Here is a 21,555-nt window from a genome sequence, read left to right on the forward strand (position 1 = left end):
TTGCACAATTCCCGTACCAAATTTAATAGAAATCCATACAGCAATTCTCAAATTAGAACATGCTCACAATAAATTATGCTATCACAGGAGATGACGTCATCAGTAATTACAGAGGAACGTGAGTATTGGTGCCATCGCAGAGAACAGATACCATCTTACATACTTTCATAGAATATTGTTAATGTACTGAACACCTTATATTACTTCCGTGTGGCCAATAGTTTTCATGGTGACTAACATTAAAAAAGTCTTCTTGGGCCATTAATCATGTCAATTGCTTGAACATCACCGACTGAGATGGTCCCTGAAATTGAATAATTTTTAAGAAGCTGACACGGTTGATAGCCCGAGATTTTATTAATCATACGTTTCTTTCTCTTGTATCTTACTATTTTATGTTTGGATAAGTATATATGAACCCGATATAATACATTGTGCTTTCTCTTTAAAAAGAAGAGGGCCGGTCTTTGAAATTATGTTCGATAATTCTAACCGAAATTCTTTTATTATAAACAGATACCAATATTGGATATCGGTGCTAACCATCATAGAAATAGCACTGTTTCTCCATACTTTTTTATCTGTGTTCAAATTATCTTTAAACAGCTTTGTTATTCAAATTACGCGGTACAACTGGTGTAGAAATAATGAACTTTCAAGTTTCAAGTACGAAGTATCAAGATTGGACAAGGAACTCGTAACGCCAGACACAGCTGTTTATTGTGGTCAATATGGAGTGATTGTACAAGGTCGTAGAAATTTACGCAATATATATGCAAAATTTTGCTAGAAACGTTGATGTGTTGACGCAGGGATTAAAGGCTGGTATATCAAGAGTAATGAACCTTGCAAATCAAGAAAGTGATCCTGCTAGTAGCGTTTTGTTTGTTAATTTTAATCAGGACTGCACGTAAGTATCATTATATTTGTCATAGCTTAGGCTACCAAGGTTTATGTTGGTTCAGTGGACAGGATTAATTTCTTTGTTCTCTAATTTCAAATTATAAACAGTGATAAGCATTAATAACACTTTTAATCTTTGAATGAGTTTGTAGGAGTGGTGCTATAATACGTTAGGTATACTCGTTTTCAAGCCATTGTCAGATTGTCACTATTTTTGCTTTCCTTATTGCAACTGAAGTGAAAGTAGGCTTATTAAAGTGGGTTGTATTATGCAAACATTTGGAAGGAGGGAGAGAATGACATCAGGAGATCAGTGTTGCTAAACTGAAAAGGAAATATTAATCATGCATATATCATTCAATACTTTGTTGAGGTAAGGAGGTAATAACATTGTGTGGCATGCACATATTTACACAAACATTGTATCACATTTTCTGTATTATGTCAGTCAGCTTTTTTTTCTTATTTTCTTTTTACTTTACAGTTCCTTGGCTGTGGGCACAAAAACTGGCTATCGGTTATTCTCACTAAGTTCTGTTGACAATTTGGAGTCAATATATGAAAATGGTAAGTGTGTAGAATACAGATTGCAGTAATTTCTACATGCATATTTTCATATAAAGCACCTGTTTCAATTGGAATGTGTCAGGACATTTTAGAGAATTCTGCAGTATGAAATTTAATGAAAAAATGTTCAGATATTTTTTACTCATAACATGAGTACGGACTCACAGATTGAGTGATTTTAATAGGTGCTCCACAGGGTTGTAGAAGTGCTTAAGAATATGTATCTGTTGGAATGATTTGTTATAAAAGTGTAAAATAACAATATGGAATTAACTGACAAAGTAATTTCATGGTGCAGGATGTTCCTTGAAACGTTCATAGTTGCTAAGCCAATTAAAACAGTTCCTGCATTTAAATGAATCTAGAGATTTATTACATTACCACTGTGAACACAAAAGCTCACCATTGAACCATATCCTGAACTGATTAATAATCACTGCACCATCACATCCAATTTTTTGATGATCTGTTTTTAAGTTGCCCTCTCTGTGCTTATCCTGTATGTTTACGTTGCCTGTATGGCTTCTTCCCTTGAGACTTTCTAACATAATTTTTAATGTACTTTTCGTGTTCCCTTGTTTACTCTATGTCCTACCCAACAACATTACTGCACAAGACGTTTTGGAATGATTCATTGTAAACAAAATGTGTATGGTGACATAAATACATCCACAAACATGTAAAAATTGTGAAGTGGATGAAGGGTTCAGAACCTGAAGACCTTGAATATGCTTAAGTTATTTGGATATGGCAAGTGAATATGAAAAATGGAGAAGCAGCGGGTGAAGTTGTTAAGAAACAAGATAAAGTATTTGGTCAGCTAATGAGTGAAAAATTTTATACACAAAAGTTTGTGTGTATTTTGCTGTAAGAAAATGAAATATGGTAAAGATTAAAACTATGAGATAGTATTATTAAAAATACACCCAAGAATTAAAATTTCCTATTTACTGCCATCTTAGCTCTTAAGGCGGTATTGGTACTGGACACGAGCGACACTAATGGGGTAAGACTGTATGTGTTTTTTGCTTCATTTAAGTTTTATTTTATTTGTGGTTTATTTTATGACACTGTTTGTAGTTCAGACCAAGTAGCATTGATCTTTTCCCTCACTGCAATCAGTCATGTTTGATGATCTGTTACAACTCAATTACTTAGGTAAGTAACCATATACATGCAGATAAGGTCTGAGTGGTACCCCATGTAATAATGCATGTACTTCCAGTGAACACCAACATAATTGTTTGAATTTATGTGAGATTATGAAGTTTAGGGTACCAAGTAGTTAGTTGACTTCTGTTTTTTTCAGCACTTTTATGTGAGTAATTTTGATTTCTAAAAAATCAGTTTTGTTTCATTATCATAGTAAAATAACTCTCATCTTCACTTAAAGTATTCTGGATACAAACTACTTATGTTTCTAACAATACAGTCAAATTTTTGCCTAAATAATCTTTAGAGATTCTTGTCTTGTTTTCTCTTTTACTAGACTAGAATAGAAAGAGACAGGCCCCACTTATTGATCCCATCTCCAAAGCATCATTCTTTCTTTATGTGTAGCACTACTGTTGGCAACAGATTCTGAGATCATTCACAATTACAAGGTATTTGAATGTTATTAATTAGTTATAATATAGCAACTAAGGGAGGCCAAAGCCCACCCTGGGCTATAGTGCCGAGGAAGAAGAAGAAGAGAATCTAGAAACTTAAGCTGTATAAGGGATATTGTTGTGTTGTTCATTCATTGTTAAAGAGGAATGATATAGCAGCATTGTTGATTGTGTCAGAGCTGCGTCAGTCGAAGACTGAATGTGTTTTTATTTATTTTGTTAATTTAGTAGCCCTGTCAACTGCAGAGGTTATATAATGTTGAATGAGAAGTGCCTGTGATTATGAATGGTGTTTTGACTAGGATATATGAAAGAGGCAGCGTCAGTTTTAAGATGCTATTCCAGCACTTTCCTACAGGAACTTTGAAAAGAATTTAAAATCTTAAACTGCACAGCTAATTTACTGGCCAGTGTTTGAACAAGGTCCCTGTCGGTGCAAAACAGGAAAGCTAACTAGTACACTGCAATGTTTGGTCCAGTTTATCCTTTCCATGTTTATGTTTGTCAGAAAACTGAAGAAAGTAATAGAAAAGTTTTTTCTATATAAATCTATGCATACCTGATGATGATGTTCTGGGTTGTGGCACTTTGTAGTCTTATAGGTAGATGACCACCATTCTGAAGTACTGTCTCCATCTTCAGTGCATTCAGACATGTCTCAGTATCCCAGTTAATATAAACAGCTCAAAATGGTATAATGAAACATGAATCACTTGAATCAAGAAAAGGTTGAACAGTCATTGGGGTTCCATAAAAAAGTAGAAGTTGTTGAAGAATTTGGTTGTCACTGTAAAAGATGGGAAATAAGTAATTAACAATATTAAATGTTCTTAATGTACTAAATGATGTTCTATTTCTACAGGTATAATGTGTATCAGTTAAAGACATGACACAGTGTTGCGCATCATTTGGTTGTGTGGTTTGTCTTAAAATATCCATTTTGAGAAAATATTTAAACATAATGGAAATGTAGGATTTGGTATTTACCATTTCTTCATTGTCAGCAATTGAGAATAACTGCTGATTAACTCTATGGGGCAAACTCTGTGTATATAGTCTTAATTAGTCAATTTTCTTGCCACCACTGTGTCAAATTTGTCTGGTTGTTTATATTTATTACTGAAAAAATAAAGTGTTCCTATACCAGTGACAGCTGCATTATTTCGCAGCATAGTAGGATGTTATTTTCATAAAGTATTTGTCAGAATAATCATATGTTTTAATGTTACCAAGTAAATTCTATATGTCTATAATTCTGAAATCTTTTTTTGGAAGATGTTTGTGTTGTCTTTGACATTAGGGTATTATGATTTTGATGTGTGAATTATTTGGAGTACTGTGTACAGAACTTGACCCTTATTTACAGTTTCTGAAGACATCTGCATTGTGGAGAGACTGTTCAGTAGCAGTCTGGTGGCCGTGGTTAGTCTCAACTCTCCCCGGAAGTTGAAAGTGTGTCACTTCAAGAAGGGCACTGAGATTTGTAATTATAGCTATTCTAACACCATACTTGCTGTCAAACTAAACAGAGTTGTAAGTAATTTAGTCAGAGTGCTAACATTACTGATTGTTTAAATTATTATTTGGAAACCAGGTCCTTATAAAATACAAATGATTATGGAGAATTCATTTTTTTAAACTCCTGTCACTGTCCTGTATACAGTCCACGACTGTAATCTAGAAACTTGCGGTGTGAGGAAGTGGGGTGAAGGAGGGAGGAGGAAACATAGCGTCTACCTTTAATGCTACGGACTTCCTGCATTCCTTGCAAGTCTCAAGATTACAGTCGTGGACTGTAATGCAACTGTCAATAAGTCATGCTCTTTCTTATAAATAGCGAACACAGCCACATTACAGTTTTGTATGTACTGTGATGAACAGATGGATGATTTGAAAAACCTTATCTTATGGCAACTTAGATGTTCCAAACTTGCAATATTGCTGTCATGTGTAGTGGTTACATTGAGCTTCAAGATGGTAACATGGACAGCTCATGGTCTAATTTGTAATATCCTCCTTGAAATATTGCTCACTGTACCGTCTTCTAATTAAATTAAATATCACACATGCTTTTTGTTGCACTGAATTTTTGTTTACTCAGTGTCGTATATACTGTATTTCATCCATAATTCATATTGGCAAAAAAAAAATTTGATGCTTACCAGACATAGTTACTGTTCATACAGATTTCTGGTCATTAGATTTTGTATGGAAATGAAGAGGAAATATGTACATAATAATATAAATTAATAATTTTGTTCTACTTGTTTTCTTTGCAGAGGCTAGTGGTATGCCTTGAAGAGTCTCTGTACATCCATAACATCCGAGATATGAAGGTTCTGCATACGATACGTGATACACCACCAAATCCATTTGGAATTTGTACACTTTCTATTAACAGTGACAACTGCTTTCTAGCTTATCCAGGATCCAACAGTATTGGAGAAGTTCAAATCTTTGATGCTGTCAATCTTGTAATTTGATTCTTGGATATATAATTATATGTAAACATATTTTAAATATTACTTGGAGAATCAGAATGATAATAGTATAATTTTAATGACCAGAGTCTTGTAGAATGAACAACACTGTAACTTAAGTGATCAAAGAAATTGTGTTTGTTGAACAAACAGGTAGTTTAATTAAGCTTTGGTGAGTATTAACAGTGATTGTAGATTCCCTAATTCCCAGTTTCTCATAAGACCATAATGTTTTCTGGAATATAACCCTCACAAATGGCATGGGTTTGCTGTATTTTGAAATTACAAAATTCCATATATCACAATTTTAATCGAAGAAATAGAAATATAGTTCATATGGCAAATATTTCTACCCTTTTTCATAGAAATTAGAAGTATTCAATCATTTAAAAACAGAAACGGAGTTACTATTTGAAAAATTTGTGGTCAGTTTAACAGAGAGTTTTCAGTAGCCCAATAAAATAACACTTTTCATTATCAATAACTAATGATGCAAAATTTGCGCACTTTGCTAATGTTGTGGGTTTCTCACATAGTGCTGTACCTGATGATCTGTTTCTTTTCCCTGATGAATACAGTGTAAAACTTGGAGCTGTAAAAGTGATCAAATTGTTCACTGCCTTTCAGCATGCAGAGACTATGATTCCTGCACATGATAGTCCGCTGGCAGCTTTAGGATTCAGCCCATCAGGCACGAAAATCGCAACAGCTTCAGAGAAGGGGACAGTAATTCGAGTTTTCTTCATCCGTGATGGTACTAAACTCTATGAGTTTCGTCGAGGGGTGAAACGTTGTGTGAGCATTTCTAGTCTAGCATTCAGCATGGATTCAACATATCTCTGTTGTTCAAGCAACACTGAGACTGTCCATGTGTTCAAATTGGAAGAACCTAACCAATTGTAAGTATCAGTCTGTATGATTTGGTTTCATAAGGAGTATGTTCAATCTGTGATGTAATATAAAATGCAATCATATCTTTTCAAATATTGTTTGTAAAATTGAAGTCTTTTAAAATAAATTATTTTTACAAACAATTCAGATGCATTAAGAAATGTGTATCAGTTGTGAATGCTGGGAGAAAGTGTCTATGCAGCTTATAGAAGTGAAGAGCAGTTCGGAAACAGAGTTCAACATTCTGGTGATAATTATTATAATGCATTAATACATCTGAATTTTGGTAATGAATCATGCAGTTGATACTACCACTAGTGCATCAGATTTAACTAAACAGAGCTGCTTTGAGCTCTCTTGATATACTTTTGTCATCACCATAATTATCCTTTAATACTTCCACATTTCCTTATTGTCACTTAGCAAAGCCGTTTCCACCCTCTTCTGACATTGTACAACCTTTTATGTTGTATTTGACTCAGTGTTATTCCTGTTTTGCCATATCCCTCTTAGACCTGGTCACTTAATCTATTCTTAATATCCCAAGAGACTGTCTTGACAACTCCAGACATGAATCACACATGGGCAGACACATTATTTTCCATATTTGTCTTTTTAGGGTACCATGCGCAGTGTCTTATACACTGTCTTGTCATGGGCATTAAAAGATCAATTTTTTGTTAATTTTTTCAGGCCAAGACTAGCTTCAGAGGAAAAGCAGGGGTGGATGGGTTATCTGACAAAAGCTGTCTCTGCTTCAGCTAGTTACCTCCCCTCTCAGATGACTGATGTCTTCAACCAGGGCCGGTCATTTGCGTCTGTTCACCTTCCATTCCAAGGACTGCGTAATGTCTGCGCCATTACGATGTGAGTTTACAACATCCACATGTTCTGAAAGGAATAAATGAAAACAATGACCATAAATACTTGTAACATGTTATTTGCAACTTATTAACACACCATACCTCAAAATGCGTAATTGAAAAATTCCTGGCAGTAGAAAGCAAAGGTGAAAAACTGTTGGTACTGTTAACACACAAGAGTGGGGACTGAGGTTATTGTTGGACCAATTTATTGCACAAAATATAAGTTAATATGCATATTTCCTTGTTTGCATTTTTAGTGTTAATGATATCTTTTGTTTCTTTATTATTTTGGCAGGATCCAGAAAGTTTTACGTCTTCTGGTGGCATCAGCCGATGGAACCCTGTATGTTTACAACTTGGATACTAAAGAAGGAGGAGACTGTACACTTCTCAAACAGTTTAGGTTTGTTTTTTAATTTTACTGCATTTATGAAACATCATGTTTTCAAAATGTACCTCACACTTTTTTCCTTCAGGAGCTTATAATCACGTAACTAATCAAGAAGTACCCTGCCTTTATTGAACATGAAGGTTCACTCAGACTGCAGATAGAGGAGGATGGCCTCCAGATATGGAGAGTGCCTATGAATGTATTCAATAAGGAGATACGGACAACTAACAAGGGGTGATCGGTCATCCAGCTTGGGATTTGAGCGGGGACTAACAGCACTTCGCTGTAAAAAGACATGCTGCTTAGAACTTTTGACTTGGATGAATTTTTTGGAATTGATTTTGGAAACACCAGTTTGAGAACAGGTTAATGAGAATATTTAGACCTAAGAAGGAGGAAGTAAGACTAAAATGGGTCTCAAAGAAACAGGTTGTAATGATGACTGAATTCATCTGCTTAAACCATGGACCAAGGACAAAAGTTTAGTACATTTTGTTGAGGTGTACTGATTTTGATGTAATTTGGTTCATTTTAAGAGCTGCTTTATTTATCAGCACAAATGTAATTTGATTTTGATGTTTTTTAAGCACTTTGACATTTTGATGAAACTTGACTTCTAACAAAGACAAATTTGTTTACTTACACAGGCTAGATGATAGCCCAAGACAAGGTGCAGAATTACCCCCTGTTCCAGCTGCTACAATGGTTGATATGCGTGCAATGATGCCTCGATCTGTTGCTTCATGCATACCACCAATACCTGCACCAGGTGATCATTTTATGTTTCTTGTTATGAGGTGGAGGCAAAGATGTTTCTTGTTTAATGTCTTTATAATGAACTAAATTAAGCATTAAGAATGTAAACAACAATGCAACATGATATGTGTTTAGATATAGCAAGCTGAAATTCTTACAAAAAAACTCAAGAACACACAACCTGCAGCAGAGGAAATTTTACCTTACCAGATGGAGATCAAAAAAAGGCCTAGTATTAACACTGAATCACAAAGGGATAACAATAAGCACCGACATTTTACAAAACTTGCTTTTGGGAATAGCAGTTTTAAATTCCGTAATTTATGAAGGTCGCAGTTTGCAGCGTTTCAACAAGATTTCTGTGTGACGATTTTTGTATATTACACAGGTGTGTATAATATACGTACATGTGAATTATTTTGTCATATAAATTACACTGAAAAATCGATTGTATTTCATCGGTAGCGTACATATCTAAAGTTGATACAGTGAAGGATCTCCTTAGACCTGTGTGTGATTGAATGTTTTGCTTTGTTAAGAGCAGGCTGTGTTGCGCTTGTACAAATATTAGGTAATAAAATAAACCAAAACTATGTATCACTATTTGAATTACAAAATTTGAATGACTACCATTATAATTCCAGTAAGAATGGACAAGTAATGAAAACATTTATCAATACAGTAGTAATTTTAGTTCATTATAAAGAGAATTAACTTGACAGACAACTAACATGCACTTTTTTAAATCATCAAATTAATAGCTGAAATGTTTTTAAGCAGTGACTGGGCTAGATTACAGGAATGTATGTTTGTATCAGGTGGAAGGTTTTAAGAGAATGTAAATATTTTTATAGTGCTGTTTTCAAAAGTAAACATACCAAGTTCCATTTTGTTGCTTGAGCTGGAGACTTATTTTATTCTTCATCCAGTATACAGTAGTAGTAGTTCTGAAACATACAAAATGATGCCATGTTCAAAGCGTTCTCTTGATTTGATAGAAGAAAATGTTGGAATATGCCACTACATTTTTTTTAAAGTGGTTTATCCAGTCAATGAATGGAGGTACACTTGGTCCACAGTTATTGTGTTTTTGCTGACAAAGCCTTGTTGGATTTAAGTAGATGTGTGAACACACATAATGGATACTGATCCTCAGAAATCCTACAGTTCTTTACAAAGTGCCTCTTCATTATCTGAAAGTTGGTGTCTGGTAGGGAATCAGGGCAAACTGAATAACTGGCCCTGTTTTCATGGATATATTAAACTCAGAAATATATATTACTTTGATTTTGAACAGGATTTTCCTAGAGCTAATGAAAGAGGAAAGACTGTACAGTTGCTTTCAGCAGGACTTGGCGGTGGTACACACACACCCTTCAACTCCATGGTCGCAATGATTGACGTGTTTGGTGATAAAGTTGTTGTTGAAGGCCTCTGGCCAGCTCATTTCCCAGCCTTCACACTGTGTGGTATTTAATTATGGGGTAGCTTGAAATACAAAAGTGTTCAAAAGAAATTCCTACACATTACATGAACTTGAAGAAAATATTTGGGATCCCCCCAGCCAAGATGTAATATGTGAACCAGTGTGTGTTCTTGTGCTGCATTGCATGTTTATGAGCACAAGAGGAACATTATCAACACCACCTCTGGATCAGTAAGTTTGGCTTAAAGCTGGTTTTATTTTATTATATATGGCTCAGTTTGTGGAAAGGTACTTGGTGCATATCAGTGCGCTACGCAGTTATATAAAAAAAATTGATAGTAGCAAAAATGTGTTGGACAAAAGAACAATAAAATTTATAAATGTGGATGTGTAAGTACTACAGCAGCCTGATTGAAGATGTTATTTCCTTTTATGTAAGTTTTTAATATTGTACAAACTTCCTGTTATTCCTGTACTCTCAGCCCAGTTATGCATCTTTTAAGTTCATTCTATGTAAATAATAGTAACCTTGCTATATTGAAGACGGCATACTTGTACTAAAAGCAGTGTGAGTACATTGAGCTCCCTCTGCTACATTGATGCCATACAATTTCATCTTAATCAGTAGTGAAGTTCTTCTAGTTTCTTTCATTCACAAAAAGGAAACAGATTATTTTAAAATATCCTAAGAACCCTTCCACCCATTTGTATCCAGCCTGCCTAGTATTCCTTGGCCATGAAATGCTATTGAGATATTTTTATGTGAATGTCATATCAAAATTAAATTTTTTCTGTTAAAAAATGTTGCAACACCTTTCAGTTTTGAAACTGGATGTTATGAACAAATAAATTTTTCTGTGGATGTCAGTGTTTACTTAGCATCACCACTACAGCTTTAAAATGTAACCCTTTGAAGCCAAAGCTCATCCAAATTATATTTAAGCACTGTTTAGGAAATATTGCTGTTTATTCTGAGAGTTATATGAAACCCATACAGACATACTGTGGGCAAAATGCAGAGTTATAGATTGTTAAATCAGATTAGTACAGTTTACACCAAGCTTTAAAATGTCAGCTGCAGTTGAGATTGTGATATTAAAATCAGTCTCAAATTCTGCCAGAATTCAGTGCTTCTGGGTTAATTATCATAGTAATAATATTTTAGCTCTGGGGGTTTGTTCTATTTATTTATTTTAGTTAAAGCACTTTGTATTTAGAAAGAATGTAGTTAAAGGTTCTGGCTGTTTGTTATGTGTTTTACATATATGCATTTGACATATGGGGACGTGTTTTATTCATTGTTATATTTCAAGAATTAAAAGCTTTGAATGTGAAAAGTTACCGTTCTTAAAAGGATATGTTTTAAAACTGAGGCCATGTTGTAGGTGTGTATAATAGTTAAAATATTGTGATGTAGGAAGTATGAATTTAAAAGTTTCAGTACATATGTGGATGTGTGACACATGCGTATTTTAGTATCTGAACAGATTGTGGGTCATATTTTGGAAAATGGATGTGTAAAAGATTTACAATGGGTCCATTTGTGGATACTATAGGGGGAAAGGTTTTTCATAACCAGTGGTAGAAAGTGCCTTTAAAATTTACGTTTTGCCATAATGTTTTTGATGAAGGTATATCATTAAACTGATGCATATTCTTGGACATTTTCCATGGGGATGGGGCATGTGGCACACACAGGAGTGACAAGAAATTTATACAAAACTTTAATTGGAAAATCTCAATGCAGTTAAGTGATTAATATAAAAATGGGTCTGTGGAAATCTTGATTGAATTGGACTGGCTAGTGGGTTTCTATGAATAGATTGATGAAACTTTTCATTTCATAAAAACAAGAAGTTGATTGACTAGCTGATGGTCAAATGACAATACTGTGGAGTTAAAAAAATAATTTTAGATAAAAACATTATGCATGGTAACAAAAACACTGATTTTTCGTTTTGTTAATTTCATTGCTTCAGAAATGCATGTTTAGTATGATGATGGCTTATGATGTTCAACACAGATTCGAGTTTAGTTCCCATTTTTCCTCTAGTAAAAGTAACTTACTACATCTAAAAACTCTTATGTAGCTAGAAACTACAGTGCTTTTCTTAAAACTGATTGATATTACATGTTCAAATTAAATTGTTAATTGCCTTGCTGATTAGATCGCTATACTGCAGATTTATTATATATATTCTGCTCTGCTGTTTGCATTCATAGTACTTGTAATGAGTTCAGTCTGCATAAAAATTATTTTTGCGACACAAAGCAAGCAAAGCAAAGCAAAAACTGATGTTAGTTGTTTTTGCTATATTTCAGGTGCCACAGATAGAACTTGAGCAGGTGTAATGGAATTCTGAAGGCTGTTCGGCACACAGTGTTTTAGTATGATATTTTAGGCTCTGCTGTGTGTCATCTTATAATGTTTCATGTCTTTCAAACACACATCCTTTTAAGCTTCAATATAGAAAGCATGCTAGTAATGAAAAGTAGAAAGTGTACTTGCATTGTAGGGAAGTGGAGGAAGCCTGAGAGAAACGTTGGTGATATTTTGTTAATCCTGATCATGTAAAGATAATGGACCAAGAAAGTGAAGAAAATTGTTTGAATTCCTAATTTCCGTCATCTTTTTGGATGGTTACAACGCAACTTGAATACAGTTTTTATTTTGCAACATTTGCACACACAAATGCCGAAGTGATTTTCCAGTATAGGCAACAAACATCTACATATACGCATTTCATTACATGTAGCAAGGCCCCCTGGTTGTCCATAACAGCAGTGATAGTAGTGTCACGTCCAGAAGAAAATTATAAGTTATTTTACAGTGCACATGTTTTGGAAATGAACCATTTATTTATTCTTGGTCAGTGTGAGATTATCTTGTTCCTTAAAAATTGTCATTGTGGACAAATAAAAATGGTTCCACTTGTAGGAACAGTATTTTGAATAAAAAGTGTATTTTTATAACAAAAAGAAATGAGTGAAAATTATTCTGCTAAGGTTTTTACTTTGCAGCATGATCTCAAGTTCCTATTAATGTTGTTTGAAAATGTAGCTCTTAAGCAAATGGCCAGTCCTAGTTGTATTTCATCTGTAATTTAGAAAATTTGGGTGTAGAAATCAAATTGCTTAGAACATTTTAAAATATACCCCAGGCTTTCTATTGAAGATATATCAGTATTTTAAGTCTAGTTATTATGTAAGTGATGAAGTAAAATGGGTTTGAAAAGCACAAAATTAAGTGAAAATTATTCTGCCAAGTTTTTCACTAAGCAACTTAGTATATCTTAAATTTTAGTTTGTATGCAATTGGCCAACTACAGTCCTATTTCATACGTAATTTAGAAAGTTTGGGTCTGAATATTAAAATGCTTGAATTATAAAATTAATCCAAAATTTCCATTGATTATTTTAGTGCCTTTAAGTATCTGTATATGTCAAGGATAAGTTATATCAATTTTTAAATCTACGTTTCCTGGTATATCTGTAAGTTGTACATAAAACTGAAATTAGATTTAAATTAGTATTATCAGTATCATTGTATTTTGAGTTTTGAGTCTTTGGAATGCCATAGCTATGGTAATTAAAGATATTGTTTGCAAGCAGCAAAGCCCATAAATACATTTCTTGCACGGTGAATATAATTTAGCACTTGTAAAAAAATTGTCCATGAACAAAATCACATCCTTACTGAACAAATTTACCAAAAACTATGAAGAAAAAAAAAACAATGTGTATGAACAACATTGCTTCATCTGTATGAAAAGTTCCCAGCCTGTAAAGTATACAGATGTGCCAATGGGTGGAATTACTTCAACCTACAGAAGTTAGATCCTGTGTAACCTTAGGTCATTACCGTTGCAGGATGATGGTATTCTGTCATGATCTGTGTCAAGTAAACCAATAATACAGTTTCATGTATTCAGTGTTATGCTTTCTATGCATAATATGAATATGTGATGAGGATTTCATTTGATTTCAGTGCAGTTTTTTATTGCAGGTTACACTGAAAGTTCTGAAGAAAATCTAATATTGGCCTGTATTGATCCACAGTAACCCTTAATTTACATGAATTGAAACAATATTAACAAATTTATAGAAAATGGCCTATCATAGAAAAAATTAGTGCATAACATGTACCGTAGATTTCATTAAAATCAGTAACATTAAAATTCAAGTAAAAATAACTATTTATATTTCTATGTAGTGTATTATCTATATTGTTGATTAGTTAACAATAGCTTTGTGTGAATAAATAAATGCACATAAGTATGAATGAAGGATGCAAAGTAACAAAGAATATGTTTCAATAATACTTCAAATTGGTGTACAACTCTTCCTCATATTTTTTTAATATTTAAGGTATGTGTTGTTTCTGGCATATAGTTTTAATACAAGCTATTTTAAAGCACTGATATTCTGCATTGCAAAAATTGGTACTATGTTCAAACTACCAGAGTTCAAAGCCTAAAGAATTTGATTTGGAGACATGGCACTGTTCCATACCTTCCTTATATATCCATATCCTGACCCAGTTGTAAACTGACACATCGTGTTTTTGTTTTGTTGCCCTCTTCTCCAGGCTCCATAAGTAGCTACGCTGGAATATTGAAAGGCTGCTCTTCAGGCTCCATTTCAGGTACTGTTGGTATGTCTGGAGCATAATGTCACCTGTGCAACTTAAAAATGATGTAGTAACATGCACATTAAATTGATTTCCTTTGGATTTTCACAAGTGAAAATACATAATAAAGTAGGCTGAGCAATTGGAAAAATGCCGGTGAAAATTTGAGCATTTACATTTGTATTTAAATAAGTTTCGAAGAGAAAGTCGTGTTCAGCATCAAGATTGACAGTAACTATGAAACTGAGAAATCTCTGTATTTGTTTGTAACTGGGCTATAATTTTTGGAGTTCTTACAGTAGAAAATACATGCAATTCTAAATTTCTTATACTTATTCTTGTATGTTATTACATTATTTAATATTTTACATTGTAGTAGTATTTATACTTTCTAATATACCTTTCTTTCCTTTATGATAGTTGCATAATTATATATGCTTTTATGTGCATGGTTATAAGTGATACGAAGATTTATATTATCAGTAATAGCTTTTCTACCTGCTTCTATATAATTTAATTATTGCACTGCTGCAAAAACGTTATGCACATTGATTATTCTTACAGTTCTATTAATAACTTACTTGATGGATACAGACTCTGCATAATTACAGGGTTGTGGATTTAGTCCTACAATAAGGGCATTGAACAGGCTGGTATTAAACACTATAGAAAACATTAACCTGTATAAAGTGTCAACTACGAACCACAGAGACGAAACATTTAAACACAGAAATGTGTAGGAATAAAATATTTCATGGTCCTGAATTGCCAAAATAAAGTTTTTGCATACAAAGCAGTTTGCTTGTCATACACACATATTTTGAGACTTCAGATGATTTGTTAGAGTAGTGTTTTTTTATTTGTGATTTCTTAGAATCCTTGAGTTTTCTGCAGGTTTTTGTTACATGAATAAAATTTTTGCACATAACAGCAGATGTTTTTTTAAAGAATGTGGAAAGCAAGTATTTGATTAATATACAACATACTGTGTCATTTTTGCTTTATTTATATTTTATACAACATTATAGTTTTGTATATATTTATTTATTATTTCAGTCTATACACAAACTTAATTTTAATTTTTAAATGTTGTTAAAATTAAAATTAAAATTAAAATTTAGCGCTTTTCATCATTATTACGTTGTTACATTTCAGCGCTTATTATTTTACGACATGTTTCGATGCTATTGCATCATCCTCAGGTTTTTTATTGTTATTTTCATCTTTAAAACTAATATATATTTATTAATGCAACCATTTATTGATTTATTTGTTTTGTAGATTTCTTTTTGTAGGTATTCCTTTTGATCTTCGTAATGGATAGTCATCATCTGATCACAGACGCAGACACACCACACATCACAACTCTTGACTAATGAACAACTGACCAAAAATATGCAAAACACTACGAAGATCAAAAGGAATACCTACAAAAAGAAATCTACAAAACAAATAAATCAATAAATGGTTGCATTAATAAATATATATTAGTTTTAAAGATGAAAATAACAATAAAAAACCTGAGGATGATGCAATAGCATCGAAACATGTCGTAAAATAATAAGCGCTGAAATGTAACAACGTAATAATGATGAAAAGCGCTAAATTTTAATTTTAATTTTAACAACAACATTTAAAAATTAAAATTAAGTTTGTGTATAGACTGAAATAATAAATAAATATATACTGAATTTCAACACAAACATGACGCATCTAAACTACAAAATTATAGTTTTGTTGTAGGGTAGATTTTAAAGTTTATTTCATCTTTGAAGTCTCAGTAGTTTTAATCCAGATTCACTAATAATCACTTTATTCAAGATCTGTATGGAAATTGCACTTGTCATAGCAGGGTTAAAGTAGTTAATTAATTTGACAACTTCTGCTTCAACATTTTTTTTACTTGTTTATGAAAACAAATGCTTGTCATTAACAAACTAAGTTTAAAAATGCTTTTTGCAGTTTTCTTTTTATAATAATCTTTTGTTAGAGTGAATGAAGCTATACATTAGGAATTTGTGTATCATAATTACTGAATTAATTGGTGATAATATTCAATGGTAATTTAAAAGCAAGGTGATTATGTGCTTTGTGACTGAAAGTCAAAAGTGAATTTTACTATGGTGTTGGAAGTTAATTTTGACAAATGAATATTGTGTTTGTGTATTCCTGTAGGTACTTAATCCCCCCCCTCCTCAAAAGTTAATGAAAGCAGTGCATTTCATACTTCCCTACAATATAGAATGTACAAAACTAATCCTTTGACCAACCCCCTGAGCAGCTCCGAAAGGAGCACTCTGCTCTAGTCTTTTTCTTGATAAACTTGAACATTACATTGATGAATAAGGTTTTTTATTTCAGCAGTAAGGAATTTAATGTAATTAATAGCCTGAAGTTGTCTTTTATCTGTCATCATTGGGTAAGCTAAGTATATGATTTTATGAATTTCTTTTCCATAATTTTTTACACTCTGATAATAACTCAGTTGTAATTGTTAAAGAAATAAAGATGCAAAGAATTTTGTGTAACCTTCCTATTCATCTTTTTTTAGGAATCATTAAAAGATATTTCTTTTGTATTTTAGTAAAGTTTGAGGTAATTATTTATATGCTACTTTTATGTAGACTTAGTGCATTTTCTTCGTTGGTGTTGTTTCTAGAGTCAGAGCTATTGCATGAGATGGCAGCGGCGGCAGAGTCCCCACCAAAGGGAGGATTCCAATTTGATGATGACACCGAGTTTCCACCTGTCACACAGAAAACAGAGTGAAACAAGACATTAAAATGAATGTCTTGCATATCACATTCAGGATAAAAAGGCATTTTTTATTTGTACAGTGCTTTGTTTGAAAGCAGGTAAAATAAGATGCAAACAGCTCTGTATGCCAGAGCACGTGGAGATATTTTTTTTCCTCAGTTTATTTTTTCTCCTAATAGATAACGTATGGTTTAAGAGTTAACCTCAGTTGCGAATGTCAGAAAATCTTTTTTTATTTAAAATTAAAATGCATTGCAATACTTGGTTTGTTTTCGAATGAAATGGAAACATAAAGTTTGTGTTAAAGGAACAATGTAAGTGATAGTGGGTTTTTTTTTCCGTTTTTGTGTGTCTGTGAGTGTGAGTAAAAGTGAACATTTGTGATACACAGATAACCGACATGGTTTTGTGATTTTTAGTTATATGCTCTGAATGAAGTAAATATTGACAGATGGTGTTGTATTTCTGATATAACAGTGTCAGTGTATGCTGCAGATGCTGAACTGTTAACATACTCATGGATCAAGAATAAGGATTTGGAAATATGTTGCCTGTAAGCAAGACATGTAATTGCTGTACTGTTTGCAAAGGTGTATTTACATTTATTTTTCTTTGCAATATTCTGTATTGCTACTAGATTTATTGTTTTCCTCTTACATCATCGTTCTGAAATGGAGTTACCCGTGTATTATAGTTAAAATTATAAAGCATTGAACAGTAAGGAAGAAAGTAGCATGGAATTTTGTCACAACACAGATTTTGTCAGGATAAATATAACTATATGATTATGCATTTTATTTAATTTAATTAAAGGGGTACATGTACCAAAATAAATTTTTCACTCACAGACTTTGTGAGAAATGTGTTTTATTTATATTTTTTGTGAAATGATGTATACTTTTATCAAACATGAATATTGTATGTTGATAAATATTTTTAATTCTTTGGCTGTAGGGCATAATAAGAACAGTTTTCTTGCAACCAAAGAAAACTATTTCATGTTATTTGTTTGTGTCATGAAATATGCTACTTCAGTTTATAATCCAATGCCGAAGTTGAGCCCTGCATGACTAAACTCTTGTTTTCTCCTTCCCATTCACTGAGGATAGACTAAACATTAAAATCATGTTTTAAGGCTGATTCTGTAATGGGAAAACTACAACCATCTGTTCTCCTGACAGACTGTGGCTAGGTTCATAGCACAATATATGAACACCTGTGGCTACCTGTTTTCTTCACTGCAAAATTTCAACATGATACAATTTTATTTTCAGCTACTTGACTACAGATTTGTTTAATCCATCAGCCACATTAGAACCCTCTCCACAACTACGTTAGCATGTATTTTGTTATTTTTCAAGACAGTGTACCTAAGAAGTGGTCACTGGGATATATCAACAAACCAGTATGATTAAAATACATTTTTAGAAATTCATCTGTAACATAGACTGTGTTATATTTATAAATAAGAGTCAATCTACACAATATGCAAATTATGAGCAGTTATCACTTGATGTTAATGGATTTATATCCCTATGGATAATATTTATGATTACATGTGTTGGCTACTTTAGATTTTCCCATCATTCTTGACAAGCAATTTACCACTAATACATGAATGATATTAATAAATTTGTTGATTACTAAATGTGCATTCCTCACATCATACAGAAAATCCCTTGGGAATTTGGTTGCCTAATTATTTTGATTTATTATCACCCTGATGATGAGGGCAGCAAGGACATCTTAAACGTTGGTAAACTTCAACTGGACTATAATGACTTATCGGGCTTCCAGCCGGGTTAAGTGATTTAATGGAGAAAACACCAGAATCATTTTCGTCCTCGTCCACACGGTTTCTGTAGTTGTTGGCTGTACGTTAAACAATAGGGCTTCGCGTGCGGAGTGACGTACTCCCTACTTTTTGCTCAGCTTTCCGATTAGATAACATGTTCATCACCGAGCACCAGGTCCGAATCCAGCAGAAGCCCCCGTCTCTGCGGCGGTACTGGTGAAGTCAATGCGGTGTCCAGTGTTTATGCTGTGCTCCGCAACCGCAGACTTCTCTAGCTGCTCGAGACGTAAATATAAACATTAACCCTATTATTAGCCTATTTCCATAAAACCGGAGACGACACTGCAAATGTGTATTATCACTAACAGTGTGGAGGTCTACGTATTTCAGGTTTGTGACGTCAATCAGACTAATCACGCCTAAAGACATGAGTTGGCATGGTAGAATTTAATGCTTAAAACTGTAAAAAATATTGAAATGTCTCTTTAGAGAGTATAACGTATACAGAATTGCTAGAAATAAGGAATTATTTTCTTTGGCGGTCTTATATCGTGAAACGATAGTAATAGCTGTTGCCACAATAACAGGAGAGACATATATTCAATCCTACTCTGTTTATGATAAATTAACATAAATAACATACGCTTTGGTTTATTCCAATCGTAAGTATTATAACTTATTCCCCTATAAGGGAATTTCTGCGTTAAAAGGCAGTTTTCAACGATATTAGTTAAAAGTATAAATGTTTCTGGTGTCGTTTAAGTTGGTGTTGATTGTTTTACATTTCATTGAACGTACACAACTTTGCTTCCGTAATGTTACCTATCGAGGATAAGACGGAACTATCTTCGTCTAATAGACAAACTGTACTTGTGACCGTCACCATCCATTTCCAAATATTTCTGCTCTGAAGATGGAGACAGTACGTTTCTCTGAAAGGATGTTTTTATCCTACGAGTCCACACAGCGTCACAATCCGGAAGAACGTAATGAACTGCAGCCAACGAACATTTCCAGTACTAAAGTGGACAAGCTAAACTTATGAACAGCTGCACAAATCTACTTCATACTAACAAGCTGAAGATAAGAATCCACCATTCTCAGGAATTCAAGTGGGTGTATGAAATATTTAAAGTAATTTCTATAAATACTTCTTTGGACATAAACAAAAGACATTTGTAGTTTTTTATATCTGAAACAAAATGAAATAGTAAATTTTAAAATGCTGAAATTCTTCCTAGGCATGCATAAAGATTTCAGTTGAAATTAAGGTAACAAATATGTCAAAATTAAGAACAGAACAAGCATTAAAGTCAATAAATTTTTATACCTGTAAACATATTTTATTGCAGAATTAATTTATCACATTTGTATTGTATAAGAGAGGTATAGGAATAAAAATGTGATGAAAAATGAATGCTGTAATTTTTATATAAGTACATGTCAAGCACTTTATGAAATATGAACAAAGTACCAGCGTCTGATATTTCTTTCACACGTATGTTCTTCATAAAAAAAATGGCGTGCATATTGCTTCAGTGTCAAGATGACTCTCCAGAACACTTAAGAAATGCCATGTAATAGATTCAAAATGTACAGCAATTAAATTGCATTTATTATGTCTTTAGAGTAGCAACTCAAACTAAGAAGTTGATTATTATGAGTGAAGCCAAGTACCTGTATGTGAAGATTTGAAATTGACCTTTATATATGTAGTACCTTAGAAATCATTTTTGCTTTCTCAGATGGATGTGATACAGCATGCAACCTCTAGCAACATGTTGATTAGGAAGTCTGATTCTGTTCTGAGAAGAAAAACAATTTTCATCAGTTGCCCAAACTGCAAGCATCATAAGTTACAGAGGCTATGAAATGCCACATGCTTTGATACTGATAGGAAACAGTTACATGTCCTGTACAGTGTAAAAATAACTGATGCAATGCAATGTGAGGCTCGGTGGCTGTTCTGATATTTTGCTCAACAAATGAACAAAGAAGCAGTACTGATATTGCATCTGCGGAAGACAATAAAGTCAACTGCCTCATGACAGACAAGCAGGGGTGTCTGGGACAATGACTCAGATGATATTGTCGACTTCAACCATGGGAGGACAAATAACAGATGCGACAAACAGGAGTGCCTTATCTACGCAGGATTTGAGGTTTTCACGGTGGTGACTATACGGATGGTTGTTTTCTGAGTTGTAGTATGGTAGAAGTTCACCAACATTTCAGAGGTGCTTGCTTTTCTGTTATTGCCCTGATGATGGAGGCACTACAACCCATAACGCAGCCAGCGACATGTAGAAGTGCACTTCTTGGTGTCTGGAGGAATGACAAGCGCGGAACATCGAACGCTGGCTGCCAAGTATGGACAGAACTGTTTTTCCACACTGAAGAGGATCAAAATGTTTCAAAGCAGCCAAACCAATGTAGCTCATGCAAACATGTAAGGATGCACATCCACATATTAACAAAACAGA

At 33.4% G+C, this 21,555-nt stretch overlaps 2 protein-coding genes across 9 annotated transcripts in view; one reads left to right on the plus strand and one right to left on the minus strand.

Moving 5' to 3' along the window:
• Window positions 1–21,555, minus strand: part of Npl4 (nuclear protein localization 4) — a 42,080-nt gene continuing 20,525 nt past the window's right edge. For both annotated transcript variants that reach the window (XR_015533912.1, XR_015533911.1), the window contains 6 exons: window positions 14,403–17,266; window positions 9,343–9,411; window positions 8,352–8,468; window positions 7,221–7,342; window positions 3,640–3,867; window positions 1–304 (listed from right to left, as the gene is read on the minus strand). The gene's annotated coding sequence lies outside the window, so the exon portion shown is untranslated. The remainder of the gene's footprint in view (window positions 305–3,639; window positions 3,868–7,220; window positions 7,343–8,351; window positions 8,469–9,342; window positions 9,412–14,402; window positions 17,267–21,555) is intronic.
• Window positions 686–18,126, plus strand: Atg18a (Autophagy-related 18a). Of its 7 annotated transcripts, none has more exons than XM_022069516.2 (10): window positions 688–910; window positions 1,388–1,470; window positions 4,447–4,613; window positions 5,360–5,554; window positions 6,188–6,459; window positions 7,145–7,318; window positions 7,613–7,720; window positions 8,356–8,477; window positions 14,479–14,544; window positions 17,180–18,126. In XM_022069516.2, exons 1-10 carry the CDS (start codon window positions 774–776, stop codon window positions 17,287–17,289), a joined length of 1,434 nt encoding a protein of 477 aa, XP_021925208.1. In that variant the 5' UTR covers window positions 688–773; the 3' UTR covers window positions 17,290–18,126. The 7 variants fall into 7 exon arrangements, 6 of the variants coding, with proteins under 6 accessions (XP_087200263.1, XP_021925208.1, XP_021925210.1 ...); XM_022069518.2 differs by having other exon boundaries at window positions 689–910; window positions 14,479–14,535; XR_015533914.1 differs by lacking the exons at window positions 14,479–14,544; window positions 17,180–18,126 and adding exons at window positions 9,762–10,121; window positions 12,213–14,415 and having other exon boundaries at window positions 690–910.

This window comes from Zootermopsis nevadensis, unplaced genomic scaffold, assembly GCF_977971745.1.
Source record: "Zootermopsis nevadensis isolate Lab colony 2312 unplaced genomic scaffold, Znev_1.0 Znev_ptg000007l, whole genome shotgun sequence".
In the NCBI taxonomy this organism is placed as follows: Eukaryota; Metazoa; Arthropoda; class Insecta; order Blattodea; family Termopsidae; genus Zootermopsis; species Zootermopsis nevadensis.